The following is a 20,666-nucleotide window of genomic DNA, read 5'->3' on the forward strand; positions in this document are numbered from 1 at the left end:
AACTGTTTTTCACCTGGGATTCTTCAGCCTGGAAAAGAGACAACTGAAGGGACATACAATAAAGATGTGTAAAAATCACACACCTTTGCTGAAGAAGATGTGAAGACAACAGTTATTCACTGTTTCTCATAATACAAGAGCTGCAAGATGCCAATAAACCTTTGAGACTGCAGGTTTAAAACAAAAGAAAATTCTTGTCCTTACTAAATAAATTATATGTTATAGGATAAATGTATATGCGAGCTAAAAGAATCAATAAGTGATGGGAGAATATTGCACTGAAGATTCAGCATAGCATAAAATTCCATCAAAAGCTATTAAATGCAGATACCATCTCCATCCAAAGAAGTTCCTGACACTTCATTTGTCTCAGAGATTATACAAAAGAAGGGTCATTCTATATTTGACTGTTCTTACATTACTTCACCGAGCAGGACTATTGATCACTGCAGAAGACAGGATCCTGGTAGGACCAACTTTGTGTCTTACCCAGTATGGCTATTTTGGGAACTGAAGTTGATTTGAGCTTCACTCACCTACTCTTGATGTACACTTAAATATAATCATGAATAGCTCTGAAATGGCTTCAGCCACTTAACTACCTGAAGGTGAATTTTATTAGACGCAGATGATCTGAAGGCATGTGAGTTCCCTAGGTATGCTTGCTAACTGGTTCCTTCCTATCCTTGCCTGAAATGTTACTTTTCTGATGCTGGCATTAGTATACTAGACATTTGATTCTGCTGACCCATCAGTGAAGCAAAACAAACTTAAATATTTCTTTGTCTTACCACAAATATGGAGTGCTTTCACGTTATTCCACATGCTTTCCTACCAGCATGTCATTCTGTCTCATGTTGTTGCTCCATGCCCAGCCATAAGCATATTTTTTCGATCATACTAATATTTGTTTAGTACAAACGTAACTACAATGCTCCTGGATCTGAGCTGTACATCCCCCTATAACAGGGCTGCACAGACTTACCAGCCTGGGAATCTTTGCACTCTATTATATCAACATGGGGAAGAAGAACTATTAGCACTTAAAGACAAAGCAGATAATCACATTGTAAATACCATTACAAATCTGTACATTTTAATCTTTCTCTGTCTCATTCCTTAGCTTTAAAAAAATCTGATCTTTGGTTTTAAAGCAAAAAAAAAAGTCTAATTCGATGTATATGCATCTCTCAGCATAGTGGAATCTCATCTTAGTTAGGGCCAAAGAAACACAAGTCATGAGTTAAATGACTTTTCAGTGGAAAAATACATCTCTTCTCTTTTGCTGCAATAGGTAAAAACACAGAAAGGGAGAACAGGAACAACCTATATAGACTGGGAGACTTGAAGAACAATATTAAGAGAGAGACAAGATGACACCCAGGAAATAAAGCCATACAGAGAAATGAAATTGGGCCCAGGATGTGAAGTAACACCAGGACTCTGAACTCACTTCTTTACAGGACATTAATGTCAAATGCTGCACTACATATTTTTGCTCCCTCTGAGACTCTGAAGTCAGGTAATTTGTATCCACTCCTGTGATCAAAGACTAGAAATATCAGAAAACCTCAAAGTACAGATGTTTGGATATGCTCATGAGCTGTATTTTTTTTTAAGGACTATAGCAGAAGGATGGTTAAAAAGAGTGAAAAAACTGGAGGAGAACAGACGAAATGGCTCCCTTGGCAGATACAGGTATGTGAAGAAGGCAGAAAAAGAAAGGTGATTTGAGTCTCATTTCTATGGGCTACTTTGATATAATGCATCACCATGGTGCTCCAGACAGAGCAGAATGAACCTGATCTGACATGACTCTCGCACAGACCATCTCCATGAGACAGCATTCAGACAGAATCATTTTGCAGATTAAAATAGTGGAGAGCAAGTGCAAGAAAATGCTGAAAGCTCCAAAAGAAAAATGGGGAAGAAAAAAAAGCAACTTCAATTGTTTCATCAAAATGGTATGAAATGAAAGCAAAGCAGGAAAAGAATTTTAAAAAAGAGAAAATGTTACATTGTGTCACTGAATGAAAATAAACAGTTACAATTACTTTTTCAACCTGGCTCTGACCAGGCCACAAGGGAAAGGGCAACCCTCTGATAACAGTTCCATCAGCACTATATTAGATGAGAGAAAAACTCTTTTAGAAGGGATCATATTAAAGAAAAGACAGAGAGTTGAGGTATATTTAGCATCTCTTTTGTATATTCTGCATAGCTCAACTGCCAGGAAGAGCATGAGAATGAATCCAGCACAATTGTTTATTTAGCAGTGACAGTCTCAGCCCTGATTTTTAGGGAAGCTTGAGCAGTTACATGAGACCATAAGTGTCTTGCATGATATGGGAGCATAACCTCTCCACCAGCAAAATGAGAAAGATCCTCAAGGCCTTCTGTAAATCTGCCTTTCTAAGGTCAGACATACGAAGAAGATATTTCCTACACCTCTTGCATCTGATTTATCCTATCTCAAATCAGACTGTTGACCAAGAGTCAGACAGTTTCCCTGAGGGTAGAGCATACGCTATATATCAAAGATTGGAGAAGCGCTTGAAATCTTTGAAAGCTCTGCTTAGTTCATATTCAGCATTTCAGTGTCCTACTTTGGGAAAGAAAGCTTATCAGTGTTTTAAAGAACACTGACACTAAGCAGCCTTGGGTTATGTCCTGCACACCATCAGTCACTCCAATAGATTTACAACAACAATAATTCAGAGGAGAATTTGACCAGTGTCTAAAATCAAGCTGTCATATTTCCCTGAATGTTGGCCTGTTTACCCAAAAATTATGAAACAAATTCTACATTAACAGGTTGCACATTGGGAGGTTCACTACAAAGCTAAACTGGATGCATCTCAGGACTGAATCTGGTCCTGCACATATTTTTATTTTAAAATGGGAGGCATCCCATCCCTTCTGCAAAACACCTTCACTGCATTCTTTTGACATAGATGCCCTTATGTACATGAATATATATATGCACATATACATATGTGGTTGTGTACTGATTCCAGTATCTCAATCTGAGGGTCTTAAGTACTTTTGACCATAAAAAAACCCCAACCTGAAAAGTAGACAATTTTCTTGAAACAATTACTGACAGATGGGTCACATTTGAGCATAGCTCCAATGAGCATAGCTGCAATGAGGTGCAACAAACACTGCCAATTCATCCATCAGAAATCTTCCCAAGGTTAATAAAAAGAACAATAAAACGTACCTCCAGGCATTTTATTTTGTTAGTAAAATCCTCATTATAATTCCTGTAATCATTTTGCCTTTTATTTACTTCTTCACTCAGGGCTTTGACTTGGTTTTCAGACTGAAAAAGCTCTTTCTCAAGGTCTTCAATCTCATAACGGAAAGCAAAATGAAGGTCAGTGATTTCTAAAATACATAGTGTCTACCTGGACTACTCAGAAATAAGCAATTAGAGCAAAATGAGAGCAACCTGCATTTAAAACACAACATCTGCTAAGATGAATAATTGCTTTAAAATTGTTATTTTAAAGTCAGATCACAGAATCACAGAATGGTTGAGGTTGGAAGGAACCTGGGGAGGTCATCTTGTCCAACCCCCCTGCTCAAGCAGGGCCACTTAGCGCAAGTTGCCCAGGACCATGTCCAAATGGCTTTTGAATATCTCCAAGAATGGAGATATTTAGATCTTTAGATACTGAAGATCTTTAGACCTGATATCATGTTTAATAGCTTACAAAGAATTGGCCCTTGGAGGTTACTTACTTAGGTATCACATTACTCCGATTATGTACAGCATGAACCTATCGTAACACTGGATGTGATGGGTTATAATACCTGCTGTTTAACATACCTCTAGAAGTAGTTCAGCATGCCTTTTTTTGCCAGCCTCTATTCTTCCATTAACTTTTCTGTTTATATTCTCCTCCTCTGAGAAAAAGAGTTTTCTCTGCGTTCCTAAGTACAGTAGCTTCCACTGAAGCATTACTCTAGTGACAGACACATAAGCAGAAATAAATTGAAATTGGGAGGAAAACAGAGAAGGGAGACAACATTATCAGAGGCACTGCAAGCCTAATTTAAGTGATTGGAAGACTCAAGCATATATCCTGTAACTTCAGGACTACAGTCAAAGTAGTTCAGATAGAAGTCTAGGAGGCATGCATGAAAAGTCATAAAAACCTTTTAAAGTGCCTCTCCGTTTGTACTGAACCTGGAGGAGGAGTCTTAAGGTGACTAGTCTCACTTAAGTGCCTCTGTTTTGTGTCTAAAATTAGTTAGTTTAAGTCTGGACCAAATAATATGGTTAATTTAGCTTAGCAAATTGGAAGGTTGGAAGGGACAAAATTTCACGTTCATAAAACCCTAGGGTTTGTAAACTATGAAAAGGTTAAAAGACAACACTGATACAAAACCAAAAAAGCACTAGCTGTCTATGTGAAAATGCAGACTGGAAGTCAGAAAAAACTGTTCTTATTCATCTAAAGAATAAGATTTTAGAATTACATCTTAATGAAAGTAAGGGGGGAAAGCAATAATGGCCTTTTGGATTGAGCATGATTATTTTTTGAAGACAAAATTATGATGTAATATTCAGGGGAGAACCAGACTGGACTAGATGACCAAGAAATCTCCAGATCTCTTTACACCTTACATGGCAGAATAATCAAATGAGAAGTCAGAGCTGCAGAGATAGTCTGAAGTAGCTGAGCAGACAATGGGTTTATTTTGGAGAGTATCCTATCAACTGTAGGGGACTAAGCACTTTCATGAATCCACTTTTTTCCTTGCCAATAATAAAGAGGAGGTGAAAATCCCATCATGGATCTCACATTCAAGGAGACATTCGTGGAAGAAAAAAACCAAAAAAACTATCAAGTACATAGGTCTTAATGCTCTGACAAGAAAGTATCTCCATATTGATGTGGAATGATAGCACCTCAAGAACCAGACACACGAAATTGAGTTTAGACAAACAGTATGAACAGATCCCCAAGAGCTTCAGTTAAAATCTGGCAGCTGCTGAGAAACTCAAAACTAGCAGGAAAGCTTTATATCACTTTCACTTTATCTCCAGCTGCAATCATTCACTTAGATTTATCCAACTCAAGGCTTTTTCTATAGGTACCTCACACCACTGTGGGTAGTTGTGTGTGCATATATGAAGAGTGATGCAAACTACTTCATGGCAGATGTTATGAATATAGATAAAACAACCCTTAGACTTTTTGTGAACTTTGTGTAACATGCTCCTTACAATTCTCTCTAAAAGCATTCTAAAAAGACAGATTCAGTAGAAGAACATTGTTTAACTAATGAAAAATACCTAAGTCCAAGGAAGAAAGATGAAAATGCAAGGGTATCTCATTCTTACTGACTCTGTCAAAGGATTTATCCATATGACAGCTGGAACCCCAGATCCCACCAATCTGAGGACCTGGTTTTGAAAGGTGCTCAGCACACAAAGCTCCCATACTTCCTAGCTGGAGCTGTGGGTGCTTGATAGTACAGGGAACTGAGACACTTTTTTCTCATTGAATTCAATGGCAAAGCTCTCATTGACCTCAAAGGTGCAGGATCAGCTACCAATGAACATTAATTGAAATTAATTAAAATAAATAAATAAATAAACCCCCAGTTTTACAGCTTACATAAGTGTCCATACCCTGGGAAAATCCCAAATAGCTTATAAAATAAAGTAGAACATTTAGTGTCATAATGATTAAAAGCCACTTGTACGGTAAGTTCAGTGGTTCTCAACACTTGGCAATATAGCAATAATATTCAAATGAAACCATGGATATACTTGAGGGGATGCCCTTTCATTTGCCATTATATCATTGAATATTTACATAGTAAGGTTTTGATTTTGTATCTCTGATATAATAGCACCAACAAGATGCAGTAACTCATTAATTTGCTGCTTTATTTTAAAGATACAGTGCACACTTTCTAGTTTATCCCACCTCATCTTATTTTCTGTCTTCAAATCTTGCTTCAGAGATGCCAGCCCTTCTGCATAGCTCTCCCTGATATTTCTAGGGGGGAAAAAAGATATACTTTCAGAAATAATGCTGAAGATTTGGCGAGTGCTCACTCTATGATGAAATTTTAGGACAGTTTTTCAAAATTTCCTTCCCACCAACCAACATGGTAAGCACTTACAGTAGTTGGAGACAGACAATATTGTACCTGTGGGTCACATCTCAAAAACCTACACATATTATAGTGTTCAACCATAGCTGTGTGTTAACACATTGTTGTTTCTCAGGTTGGAAACATCAGTTTAAAATTAAGAGGCTCTTGTTAGGAACCAAGGCAAATCCAGGAGTATATTTTTCAAGCCAGAAACAATAAACAAATGCAAAACACAAGAACAGATGTTTCAGAAATCAACAATTACTCTAATGTATTAGTAGCAAGTACTATGAAAGAGTATTTTCAGAAGTAGGACTTCTGGCCAGATGGGCAAATCACTTTATTTGAATTTCTTAGTATGTATTTTCTAGTGTATCATGTGTGGTAAATATTAAAATGCATGAACTTTATATGTATTTAACACATGCTAGGAGAGTTCAATACAATAAAAAAGGTTGGTAGTGTGAAACCAGTGATTCTCACTCCTTCAAGACACAAAGGTGGTGGGAAACACCCATTCCAAACTCCATGAGGATTTACGAAGAGATAGTATGGGGCTTTCTTCCAAAGGTTTTATTGTTCCAAATACAAAGCTAAATGTCTCAAGCCAGAACTGTAAGACATTTTAATAGTTGCGGAATGTGTCCCAAATCATTCTTAGACACCCCTGAAAAATCATACTACTTCTATTCCATACTTTCCAAAACTATGTTCACTGTTGTCACGTCAGTGGGTTTCCCAGGTCAGTGGGTTTAATCAACTGAAGATTGCCCTCTTTGAATGAAACCTGACAGACTTCATTTGAAATTGCTCATTAAGAAAAAAATAATCAGTCAATCTTGTAAGGTGAATGGTGAGATTCTGAATACATTGCATATTAATTTTAGAGAAAGTAAAAATTAACAAGAGATCTTAATTTTTATTTGCGGCTTGGTGACCCTGTTAAAGTGACTGGGAGGTCTGTGTGATGTACACTGAAATTAAATTATTTTGGGTTTGATGTAGAGGGATGTTGTGAAGCCAGTGAAAATTCACAGAACAAGATAATTATGTACAAACATAAAATAAAAACCTAGGAAAGTACAGGGACAGGGACTGGGGAAAAGGGATTTTTCAATCAGTTTTTCTAAGAGGTCAGAGCTGCGACGCATTTTGCACAGTTCCATGTAGTCGAGTTTAAAAGTCTGAAATTAAGAACTGATTGGCTCTGGGAGAAAGCTCTTACAACCCTTTCCTTTACTATCATTAGTGTAGATATCCAATTAGTGTCGCGATGATTGTTTCACCTCATTATCTTGTTAACTTAGTTTTACACTGTAGAGTCCATTGCATGTCATTAGAAGTTCTCCTTCTCTTTAGCAGTGCATGGCTACCTCCTTTTTAGCAATGTGTGGCTACCTCATGGTCTTATTTTTTGCATCCCACATTTACATGGCAACAATATCTCTTTGTCAGGAAAAATGCAGACACTGATCCTATCAAGATAGAAACGTACTTCTTTTCCTTCAAAGCAGAATAAATGTATTGTATGTTTTCTTATTCAGTATGAAAAGGGAGGTAAGCAATTATTTTCTTACTTTTTAGTTATAATTATATCCATAAGTAGGGCGACTCCATGTTAACAAAACATTCCTCTGGAGGATTTAGATAACAGGAAGACCCTAGGAGCACAGCCCCTTCAGTGCCACACTGTGAAAATGTTGCACAGAACCAGCACAACTGGTGTCACTCTAACACAGAGTGTGTGCAAATATTTGGCTCTGCTAGGTTTGGGGGACATAAGATTAATTGGCTGAACCTTTTTACTTTCTCTTGCAAAGGATGACACTCCAGCAGAGACAAAAAGAAAAGATCTCCCTTTTGTCAGGATTACCCTTCTTACCTGACAGAATTTGGTTATTATTTGATTAACGTAAGGCCCTGATCTCCTGATCCTCTAGCAAATAGGTGAACGGGGTCCAATGCAGGATATCTGGGGTCAATACACACGTGCCTCACCTATGGCAGCAAAATCCCAAATCTCTTCCACCAACTACAGGCTAACAGAGAGCTGCAGTACTTTGGCCACGCTCCTCCCAGCCATACCCCACTGCATAGGGCACAGAATGTCTGTTCTGCTTAGACTACACAAGCCAAAGATTTCTTTTTCAGAGCACTTCTGTGCACAGGGCAAATCTGTGCTTACTTAGATTTAGCTGAGTAAAAGCAGATTTTCTTAGATACCACCATAAATGGGTGGTGGCTTAGTCCAAGACCTGGTACCACAGTATGGAGTTCACAGTCACAACTGCTTGTGAAGTTTCACGTTCTGCACTGCTTCAATATCCTTCATTATTTGTATGTTCATTACTTGGTGATAAGAAACTGCAGATTAAATTAGGGTAACTGGCAGCTAACCTCTTTGTTGTATGAAGTTTCATACCAGCCTACTAGTAGAGTTTATAAACCCATTTAACTTCCCTATTGAATGTTACATTTCAGAATCTCTTAAACCAGCTGGACTCCTGAGTAAATGGTACTGAGACCATTTACTATTGTCAATATTGAAAGATTACATACAGTAGGCTGTCTTCAAGATTTTTGATTTCCTTCTCTAGGTTTTTCTTTTCCATCGTATGATTTCTCAGAAATTCAAGCTTTTCATCCAACAAAACAGATAATTTCCCCAATCTACCAGAAGAAAAAAGAAATGTTAGATACTTTGGCAGAAACATGATCTCCTTACGTAGCAAGAAAAGCCTTAGTCATAAAATCACAAACTTAAAAAATTTGTATTCAAAAGCTGACAGGTGAAACCTACTTTGCCACCATCTCATCCCTTTTTATAGCCCAGTGTTGTTGTTCTTCTAGTACTTGTTCATACTTCTGGCACACAGCTTTATTTTCTAATTTAAGTTTTTTATTCAGGCATTTAGCATTGCATAGATCTTCCTTAGTCTAGAAAAAAGGACCACAGATGTTAGGTTAATATTTCTGTCTCTGTTTTACCTTATAATAACATTCTATACTGCTATAGTGCCTTTCATCAAAAAATCTTAGAGAACTTCATAATGAGTCAAGATTCACAGCATGTATGTAATTAACATATATGGATATCACATCAGGATCATGGTTCTGGATCTTCATTTCCATGCCCTCATTCAAACCAACCACTCTGAAACAGCCTGCAAGCTGTGTGCTGCTCCCAGACACATGGTACCTTGCTCCAGCTGGAGGTAGTAACTTCACTGTGTGGACTACAAAGAGTGATTGAGAATGGGGAAGGCTTGACAACGAAGGAACTCTGGGATGGTGGGCACGCAATATCAAAGCGAAGGGAAGTAGGAGTCATGGGTCCCAGATGGAAGAGGCAAGGGCAGGACGGTGGAAGAGAAAAAGGAAATAGGAAGATGATGATCGGGGTCCTGGCTTTTGATGGTGGGAATGCAGTAGAAGAGCAGGTAGGGTGGCCATGGGATGAGGAGAATGTGGCTTCCACCTAGTGCTGCTTAATGTCAGTGTGGCAGAGTTTTTAATGGACCACCACCTTGTTTGATATGTACACCTCTGGAGGAGAGGTTATGAACATAACTAGGAAACCACCCCCTGATAGATGTGTGTAGTCTACATAACAACAATAATCTCAGGCAGTTGGCATTCCTTCACAGGTTCAGCAGATACAGTGCCACCACTAGTTAGCTTTTCTCCACATGCAATAAAAGTTAATAATAATGTAAAAAAGCATGGAGCAAGCCAGCAAGAATGACTATGAAAACTGCACACTCAGCTTTACAGACCAGGCGCCCAACCTAATCCTTGTTAACAAATCTCCCCACAGTCCTCCTACATACATCTGCCTGCCCCATTCTCTTATTGAGTATATCTCTCATATACTCCCTCCAAATCAACATCCTAATCTTATAACCCTCTATTCCCTTGCATCCCAGCTCACAAGACCACACCCTCAAGCTCACCCCACCTTAAGTCTTTCAACACCAGCCCATGGTCTCAGTTGAAGAGCAGATCTTGCCCCAGCACTACCTCCAGAGCCCAAGTAGAGTAGAAGGCAGAGGCAAGAAGCGCTGCAAATGTTTGTGCCCCTTTTCCCTGCTCACACAGGCACAGGCAAATCAAAGCACCTAAAGCACCTCACATGTTACACTTCGTGCAGGTCTGTTCTCATTGAATGTTTCAACAAGACAAGGCCTAGTAAGAACTCTGAGCCAGAATAAAAATAACTCTCTTACCTTTTCAAGTTCCTTATCGAAATCCTCCTTTTCTTGGGCAATTTTTGATTGTAAAAGCAGTAACTCAGAATCAAGCTGAATTCTATTAAACAAAGCCAACGTAGACATACTTAGGAGTGTATTAACCAAAAAAAATATTTTAAAAACTATTAAAAATTATACATTCTTATTCTCAGGCCCCTCATGTGAACATAAGCTGTGTCAATGTCTGCATAATTTTGAGCTCTATTCCATTCAGATATCCTTATTCATTACTTCCCTCTTATACATCTGATGAGAATAAAACCTGCAAAGAAGGTAAGGACATACAGAACTATTAGGCTTTCTACTGCAAGATCTTAAAATACAAGCCAAGGAAGGCTTGTGGGGAGAGGCAATATTTTCTATAGACAAACTGATAGAAATAGTACACAAGGAGAAAGCAGACAGGCTTTCAGATAGATAAGTCCTACCAGCAACAGGTCCACAGGTTAAAATTAGAAAATTTGAGCATAGATTTATCCTTCTTGCTTCTGATGGACATTGTGTGTTTGTATGTTTTACAGGATATAGTCAGAACAAGGGATAGTCACTTCCTTTTTCTATCTTCTATACAAAGCAGGAGTCATGCAAGAAGCATGAGCCTACCTAAAGAAGTATTTGAAAAAGAAGTCTGGTACAAAGGAGGAGAGGATATCAAAAAGAAAAAAGAGGAAGAGAAAGCCCCAGCATCCTAGTAGTTTCATAGCAAACAAATATAGAAGCAGAAATCCATATTGACCAGGCTTTGAGAATATGCCAAACATTGTGAAGGAAAAAATACATTGACCAGATCCTTTCTTTAACTCAACTGCCTAACTCATCTGTTACATCAAATAGTAGAATGTGTTATGAAGGACAAACACCCGAAAATATATAAAATACATTCACAATACAGCTATAAAAATACAGCACAAAAAAACCAGAAAGACAATGCTTCTGTTACACTCAGGCTATGAAATTCCCCATAGCCCATGGGTCTGTGGCCATCATCAGGTCATAACGATCTGGACCCTTGAAACATAAGTATGGACAACTTCCCTAGCACGAATATTCCTACTGAAGTTAATACTCAGGAGAGTAAAGATAAGCAATTTATAACTGCCTACAGTATCAAGGGCCATGGCCGGATGCTGGCTGCAGCTCATTTTTTACAGTAATTACATTGTTAATTAATGGCAACATTCATTTCATGAAGACATTAATGAATTAGTTCTGCCATCAAGAAAAATAGTAGAGTTCAGAGCAATAATTTTACCCAAGTTTCCAAGAAATTGTATTTTCTTCTTTGTAGGGATTCTTAGCTCAGCTTGTAGAGGGAAATGGGTTCAAACACCAGGAAGAGTCTCAATTTTTTTCCCCATCACTTTGGTCATATAACCCTTCAGAAGGCCTCTGGCAGAGTCAGAAGAGAAGCAGCTATGGAGCTAGCCTGGATAATGCTAAATTGAGGATCTCCACATTGAGCTCCATGGGTGTAACATAGACAAGGCCATAGAATGATATTTGGATTATTTTGCTTATTCACATTATTTGTGATGCTTTGCATCTCAGTTAACATACAGAAGAGGAAATCTCTGTGCCATAGCAAAGGTAAGTATTCCATTGATAGGATGATGATAGCATATGCAGGGAGTAATGACTGACTTTCCTATCATGCATATTGTTAGAATAACAATATAACTCTAGTCCAAAGGGCACTGTTTGTGAATATTTGTTCCCTGACAGTTAATTTAGATCAACTCCAGCTGTCCTCCAAGTCTTTATTGTAGCCACTAAAGCCAATAGAAAGATTCCCTTTACATAATTCACATACTTTATAGAATTTGGTTCTTCTTAAATATCAGGGAAAAATTCCCTCAGAAAACACTGATGCAGGTTTAGTAAAAAGATGAGATCAAATGGTCTAGTAATTCTTACTTCTTTTCTGAGAGTGCCAGCTTGTCTGTCTTTTTAAGCTCCAGGGTTATTTCCAGTTGCTTGCTTTTTTCTTTCAGTTTTGCTACGAGAATTTCCTCATTAAATACAGCCTATAAAAAAATAAACTATGTCAAAACATATGAAATTTTCAAAACAGCAGATAAGAAATCCCTTTACTGCCACTGGTCTTTTTTTTTTTTTTAAAGATTTCATAACATCTGCATGTGACTCTACTATTTTCTAACCACTCTGAGATTTCATAGTCAAAATTACTACAGCCTGCAAAGAAAGAATACTGAGGAAGCAGTGGTTAAGGTTGTTTTTATTGTATTTAATCACTGAAAGAGTTAAAAAAAATAATCAATGCAGGTTGGTAATGAAAAGAAACTTTTAAAAATTAACCTATGAAATCTGTCATTTAAGGGAACCTCACTGCAGAGTTAACTCAGGTACAATTCTGGAACGTTTGCTAACATGGTACTCATTCAGACAGAAAGGACTTTTATTGTGTCCTGGTTTCAGCTGGGATGGAGTTGATTTTCTTCCTATTAACTGGTACAGTGCTGTGTTTTGGATGTAGTATGAGAATAATGTTGATAACACACTGATGTTTTAGTTGTTGCTAAGTAATGTTTACCTAGTCAAGGACTTTTCATCTTCCCGTGCCCTGCCAGGTGCACGGGGGGCTGGGAGGGAGCGTGGCCAGGACGGCTGGCCCAGTTGGCCAATGGGCTATTCCATACCATATGACATCATGCTCAGCATATAAGGCTGGGCGAAGAAGAAGGGGTCATTCGGAGTGATGGTGTTTGTCTTCCCAAGTAACCGTTACGCGTGATGGAGCCCTGCTTTCCTGGCGATGGCTGAACACCTGCCTGCCGATGGGAAGTGGTGAATGAATTCCTTGTTTTGCTTTGCTTGCGTGCGTGGCTTTTGCTTTCCCTAATAAACTGTCTTTATCTCAACCCACGAGTTTCCTCACTTTTACCCTTCTGATTCTCTCCCCCATCCCACCCAGGGGGGAGTGAGTGAGCGGCTGGGTGGTGCTCAGTGGCCGGCTGGGGTTAAACCACGACAACTGGGAAGGCAGCAGTGCTTCTAACAGAAGTTGGCAAGACTAGCGCAGAAAATGATGTTTTACATCTCAATTTGGCTCAACTCATTACACTTGTATTAGTTTTACAGTACAGTTTCAGTAGTGCTGAGGTAACTCAGCAGATGCTAAACTGAATGCACATAGTTTGAGTTAACTCTGCAAGAAATCATAAAAGGAAAGATGATGACACTGATCTTTCCTTACTTTTCTCTGATAAGTTATCCCTGCAAAAAAGGAAAAGTAGTTCTAGAGTAGGCAGGGGCAGACAGAGAAAGCCTGGTTGTCTTTTAGCCCTATTAGCTTTGACTTTCCAAGTCTTGAGCCTCCTTAAAATTGTCATGTCCACCAGTGTGGAGTTACTTACACTGCTGAATGCATTCCCAGGCAGTTGAGCATAATATAGTCTCCTTGCTTATTTTAGTTTCTACAACACTTTTCCAGTACAAACTCTTTCATAACATCTGAACAGAGTCTTCTTTTCTAAATTTCTTCCTATTTCTTCCCCCTATATCATAGTTTGCATCCACTAAATATCTGTTGATTATCATTTCTGTTTTTCAGCTAGTCCTCCAACTAGCTCCACCAGAGGCATGTGCTGGACTGGGATCTAAGTCATCCTCTCACTGACTTTTTTTAATATTCCCTATAAGAATGTCCTGATAAATAGATTGACCAGCACAGAGTAGCCAACTGTTTCATTAAGGTGGTAAAAACCTATATGGACCTTCTATTTTTGAAAGTGACTTTACAACTGAGGAACTAACAGTTAATAATGTCAGTCAATTAGCATGAAGCTTATTTTTCTTCTTAAAAGCTAGAGGTTGCATTTTGCTATAAATTCCCCTCACTTTGACCAATTATAAAATTGAATTTTGATCTTTGCACTAAGGAACCAAAATAATTTTTTATATAACTTACTGTTGAATTCAGACTTATCAAACGCTGTAGGTCCAGAAATTTTATATTCAAGTTTTCAAATTCACGCTTTTTCTTGGAAGTTTTTGCCTCCTGAGTATCAAGGATTTTTTTCATTTCTCTCTTCTACATGAAAAATAATACAATTAATTAAGCAATGTACTGTGCATGGTTTACAAATTTATATTAAAACATCTGAAGCCTTCCAAAATTAAATGAGCACAAAATTTACAGTGGTAGAAAATAATTTTCTGCAAAAGCCACAGCTATGTACCAAATGACCAAATTCTATAAGAAAAAGAAACAATAATTAATTAATATAACATGCAAATTAGGACCTGATCTGTCAAAATCTCATGTGATTTTATTCCAGTGTAGGAACTTCATTATACCGTATTTTCTACTAGAAAGTTTTTTTTTAATCTGATCATCTGTTTTTATGTTATTGTTCAGAAAGGATATCAAATAGACACAACTGAAGGTAGGGCAGAATATAAAAAACAGTAAAATCTTATCTCAGACCTTGCTGGAAAATATAGGTACCTTTCTTTTTTAAGCAGTTTGCCTGGAGGGGTTGTATTCCCAGCATATGATTATTTGTCCCACAGTCAGTAAGAAGCACCAATACAGACATGACATTCTGAGATGTGCTGCTAGAAAACAAATTTTATACCATGCAAGTTTGATGTGTGCATGTTTGCGTGTGTATACACACACACACACACCTCCCGCACACACATAGACACAAGCGCATGTACACGGAAGTCAAAACAGCATGTCTGCACCCAATGTCAAGAGAGTCACTTTTCTGTTTGTGCTGCTGTGGAGACATATGTTAGCTCCATATGAGAAAGCAAAATACAACATCTGGAATAATTTCTGAGGTCATTTTGGTTTTGGCACTATATAACTATCATCTGTAAAACTGTGACGTACATTTCAAAACCTTTACCTTTTTATCACATTCTTCTTTCTCTTTCTCAAGTTTACTCATTTTTTCAGCTATTTTTTCTTTCAATTCTGCTAATGCTGCCTTTGCTCTGATTATTTCTCTTTCTGTATCTCTTGTTTTCTCACAAGTCTCAATTAAGAGAACATTTGTGTTCTGTTTCGTTGCCATTCTTTCATTCAGCAAGTCTACTCTTTCTTTATACTGTGTCCGCAAGTATTCTTGCTCCTCACTGGAAAAAAAAAAAATAGATGAAAATTATCTTTCCTACCATTCATTCAGATCAAAGACTTGGTTCAGATGTTCGTCGAAACGAATACTTGCCTGTCGATACGTTGGCAATTCAGTCTACTATAACACTATACATATCATAAAGCGTGACATGCACTGGTACCTGTGATGATGACCATCTACTATTTTGCATTCCAATGAAATGGCTTTCAGTTATTTGTATTATAACTTTTTCAGTTTTACTTTTTCTGATGTGATTATTTTCCACAAGTTTCATTAAAAATGGAAGGGCTGCTTGCGAGCACTGAAAGAATGAAGAAAGCAGACTTCCCCTAAGAAAATGCATTGTGATTTATTTTTGAACAGCCCTAGCAGCATGGCAGAGGTGATGGTAACATGAAATCTGGCAGGGAGAAAACAAATATCTCCCAAGTCTCTGTATCCTCTTCGGGTAACTTTTGAAGATGAAGATGGATCTCTAGCACAGTTACTGATTCAGAGTTCCTTCCACAGTTGTTTTTTTTTAACTGAAAACTAGGATTTTTGTTTGTAGTAGTTCCTTAACATTAATTATTGAAAGAGAAAACTCTCCCTACCTATGTGAGAAGCAAAGCTGCAGCCAGTTTTTCCTAAGCTAGCTTATCAGAGGGCAGGCAGCAGCAGGCAGGCTCTGCTGTTCAAGAAACAACATCTTAAAAATCAGGCTTGCTGCTGCAGCAAAGAGTTGCCTAGGAACACTTGTGGCTAGCTGCAGGGGTGAGGGACAAGCACTACTCGCCATGTTTTGATAACATTTCAGTTCTCCTTAATCATCTTGCCAGTACCATTTTCCTTGTTCAAATGAATACATACCACAGTGCAGCATTCTGTCTTTCACAAAGGGTTTGCTTCTCATCCAGTAATTCAATTTCATCAGCAATGCTTTTCAATGCAGACTGCAGCTGATTTATCTTAGCAGCACTAGATTCACGTGCAGCAGTAACAAGAGCTAAAAAATAAATACAAAACATGCAGAAGCCTCTTAGCTATAAAAAGGTATATATGAGATAATGCATTAAGGGATTGATCCATAATCTTCAATTCACTACTATAGGTACTGTCACCTAGTAAGGGATAGCTGTGTTTTTAAGACACTAACATCCCTAAAATCACATACCTTGTTTCAGTAGTTTAGTCTTATCATATTTTCCTTGAGGCATCTACATTTATCAACAAGAAGCAGCCTGTTGTGTTCTCACAGAACAATGGCTCTTTTTCATACTATATGTCTAAGAAATTCCCTAGACATATAGTGAACTGATAAAAATTATTCCTTTCCCCCTAAAAAAATCTTCTGCACAACCAGCTCTGACAGCCAGGGACAAGGAGCAGGATCACCTTGGTCGAAATTCAGTAGCATTTCTCCCAGAAGAGCCACCGCTGTGTGAAAGTGAAGAGCCTGCATGAAGAGGCACTGTGGTTAAAGCTCCTCTGTGCAGGGGCGTTGTACTACAGCATCTTTTCAGCTTCTGAGATAACAGTCACATTAGTGTACATCCACCCACACAAAAACACTTAGGCAGTGCAGAATGGGAACAGCTAGTATAAACAACCGACTAACTCCATAGCGACCACATGCTATAGGCAGAGAGAAGGTGAGGGAGGAAACTGGCTGTAAGAAAGTAATCAACAAACATAGAACGTAGCTGGGGGGGGGGGGAAGAAAAGCTCTGCTTGCTGTTTCAGGATGAACCTAAAGCTGATCTAACTCCATAGTACTCCAAAAGGAGTAGTCCTGCTCTCCCCGGCCACCCTGCCACGTTGCCATTCCTCCTCCTCTGCCACCATGAACAATCATGCAGCCTCATGGTTAGCCAGATAAAGAACTCCAACTCTCTCGCTTCTCCCAAAAAGAAGAAATCCTACAAGTCATCTAGATCAACTCCCTGACCACTTTGCTTTGTGACTACAGTGTAAATAGAAGGGTAGTAGCAGAATATGGGTTGATCATCTTAAAAGTGAAGCCATACCTGAGAAAAAAAGAGAAATAGAGCTCAAACTTTGTTTTCATCTAGATACCTACATTTGAGCTAATGCTTTAGCCTCCCTTCATAGCCAGTGGAGAGAAAGAGGCACTTCAAGTTCATGATTCTTCTGACTTGCTTTAAACAGCTATTCTAGGGTGAGATGAATCATGCCTAGAAGTGCCTCTTTCTCTTTCCAGTCTAAAAGAGACAGTTGATAAGCATTTGGTCAGATGAACCCCACCCAAAAGTAATGTCACATCAGATAAGCATTATTAACCCCACTCCACAAGGAGGGAACTTGCAGCACTCAAGTGCTCCATCTCAAGTATCAGAGAAAGGCTGTGGCACGGGTGGGGTCAGAACTGAATGCTGCAGTTCTCCAGTCATTCCTCTAGTGCTTGTGCATGGTCTTCAGTGAAGATATCTCTTATTTACACTCTCATGTGAGAGAATAATCCCTCACAGTATCATACATCAGCAAACACTTACCTTCTTTCATTAGTAAGTTATTATTGAAAGTGATTTACCTTTAGCAGTAAGATTTATTTTATAGAATACTTCAAATTGTTTAAACGTATAGAAAATTCAATTCTTTTGGTTTTTTCAGAGCTAGTTAAGTCAGTACTACCTGTCATCTCTGCAATAATCTCTCCTGGAAAATTCTGCATTCTGAAGCGAAGAATGCTGTTTTTTATAGTCTCCTCTTCTAGGCATTCAAGGGTATGCCTTCGAATTTCTTCCTGACAATTAAAAAATCCACAAGTGAGAACCGAGTAATACAACAACAGATGGAAAAGCACTTCTTCCTTACAAAATTTGTTATTTCATATTTTTTTAGTTAGTTGATACCGGGTATTTTCCATGGCTAGATGTATCATTCCCCTTGCTCATATTTGCTCTCTTTCCTCCTTCCTTTCACACTTCAAAATAACGAAATAACAAAATAATTTGTTTTACAGCTAGCTGAACAAATCTATGTATCTCCAGGAACTGTTGGCTTCTGACTGTTAATGATCTTCAGGAAGATGTTACCTACATCTCTGCTACAAAAGCTGTGCTGGCAGGGAAAGTCTTAGCTGTCAGCTTCTGCCATTGTGCTTGAAAGGTGTTATTTAAGCAACAGAAAAGCCTCATTTCCCTGTGGCCTGAAGCTATACCGAAGAAGAGGGACTCTAGCCAGCCTTGAGACACACTAGAAAGTCATCTTTTGGTTCATGGTTAATGGTATGAGAAGGATCACTTTTAGAGCGATGGTGGAGCAAGACAAAACAGACTGAACTGATTGTGGGAGAAGCCCTCAAACAACTGAATCCCCAAATTTGGGTGACTGAGAATTGTAGCCCCAAATGCCTGGGAAAAGAGATCAGTTCTTAAATGGATGTTGGCTTTGGCATCACAACTGATGCATAAAACCAGTCCTATCTTTCTCCTTCAGTTTTGCTAGCAGTTACAATCACCAGCTGAGACGCTGTGGGAAGAAAAGACACTGTTGAAATTTACTGTCTACAGAGCAAATTCTATATGCACACATATAAATTACTCCCATTTCCTTTGGAAAATGAAATACTTGGAGCTGGAAAATAAATATGTAGAAGGTTTTAATTTCATATGAGTTACATCCTCAATTAGCTGAAGCAGTGGAAAAGAAAACAGCTTTATGATTTCAGCACATTACATAAAGCACTCATCTGATAGACGAATGCAGATCTGGTCTGAAGTAGATGATTTAGAGGCTTACTGAAGGAGAAAGGGAAGTTTTACGAAATTTACACCTACCTAGACAAACACATTATGGAGATACTTTTAAAATACTTTCTGTTTGAAGCCATTCTGGCTTTAATGGCTTCAGAGGTCTTACAGCAAAAGCTAGCTACCTATGAACAGCCATCCTCAGCTCATAATTGCTGTACTGTCTCTTATTAACACACACAATGCAATTGTTTCAAGGAAAGATAAATTGTTAAAAAAATCCCTTTGCACCTAGTCACAGGGCAAACCACCTACCAGCTAAACTCTGTACCATCTGCTGAATGCACTACCATCAGTGTGTGTATCCTCACAGCAGCCCTGAGAGGGAAGCATTATCTTTCTCCCTTACATCTGAAGGTGTTAAGACCCTTATGATATAAAAAGCTCTACACAAGTAGACTTTTGCCTTCAGGTGATTTTTGTGATGCTCCTACTAAGTCACTGTAGGTTCAGAGCTTACACCTCTTGCTCAAAAGCAAATTATGAAGACAGAATAGAGTTGGGAACAGAACTTCAACCCTGAGTCCCAATTTACTCTGCTGAGCATAAGACCCTTCCTCTGTTTACTTCAACAGAAATCTGGACACTCCTCAGATTTCACTAGCCCCGAGTATAAATGGCATGTACTGTTCCCCCATTAAAACACCAGCAGGTAAGCTAAGGCTTGGATCAGCTGTGTGATCTATGCTAGTCAGGTTCGTTTGTTCCGTTATAGCCAAACTTCTGCAGGCAGCGAAGTGTCTCTCTTAAGGTAGAATATAACTCACATGGGAGAACATTTCTAATATTACAACCATAAAAGATTGATTTCATGGTTACCAACTCACTCTTTCCCATATACTTATAACTAAATATTAGATTTTTCTTACCAATTTCTTAATAGCAGCAATAGTATCTTCAAGACACTGCACAATTTCCCCACTGAATGCAGAGTCTTCATTTTTCAAGTGTTTTTCTAAATGAAAAATGCAGTGAAATTAAAATTCATAGTTTTTAAGCTTCAAATATTGCTCTATTGTTCTGCAATACTAATTCTGAAAGAGGAGGAGTTATTTTTAAATTATTTGCTAAATCTCTTTTGCCTTGTTCTAAAGTAGGTCAGCACCTTTCACACTCCTCCTGGTGCATAGAAAAGGCAGATGCACAAGTGGTACATTAAGGCCACAGGACCTGGTAAAATTTTCAGTCACAAAATGCTTCCAACTTAAATTCTGCAGAATTAATCTTTAAAAGAGTCATTCAGGGAAGTTTACAGAGGTTATTAAACTGAAGTAAAAGCTGTGGATCAAAATAATTTCCCTTTAAGCAGGGTGTAGCTAATCTTTAGAATTTTTCCAAGCAGTCATGGCTTCATTATGTCTCTTTCCAACCAAAAATACTAATCCGGATTCATCAAAGCCTGAAGTGAGATTTACGTTACTCCAGAAGCTACTCTT

General features: G+C 38.3%; 1 protein-coding gene across 1 annotated transcript in view; it reads right to left on the reverse strand.

Annotated features, from left to right (window-relative positions):
- The window catches only part of CCDC175 (coiled-coil domain containing 175), a 28,079-nt gene that overhangs the window by 4,175 nt on the left and 3,238 nt on the right, over positions 1-20,666 (reverse strand). Inside the window, exons 2-10 of the mRNA XM_075152422.1 lie at positions 20,100-20,185; positions 18,110-18,221; positions 16,328-16,463; positions 15,248-15,476; positions 14,299-14,421; positions 12,285-12,394; positions 10,347-10,428; positions 8,921-9,057; positions 5,923-6,020 (exon numbers count right to left, since the gene is read on the reverse strand). Of these exons, the coding sequence (XP_075008523.1) occupies positions 5,923-6,020; positions 8,921-9,057; positions 10,347-10,428; positions 12,285-12,394; positions 14,299-14,421; positions 15,248-15,476; positions 16,328-16,463; positions 18,110-18,221; positions 20,100-20,185 (1,113 nt within the window). The remainder of the gene's footprint in view (positions 1-5,922; positions 6,021-8,920; positions 9,058-10,346; positions 10,429-12,284; positions 12,395-14,298; positions 14,422-15,247; positions 15,477-16,327; positions 16,464-18,109; positions 18,222-20,099; positions 20,186-20,666) is intronic.

The sequence above is a fragment of the Calonectris borealis genome, chromosome 5 (assembly GCF_964195595.1).
Source record: "Calonectris borealis chromosome 5, bCalBor7.hap1.2, whole genome shotgun sequence".
NCBI lineage: Eukaryota > Metazoa > Chordata > Aves > Procellariiformes > Procellariidae > Calonectris > Calonectris borealis.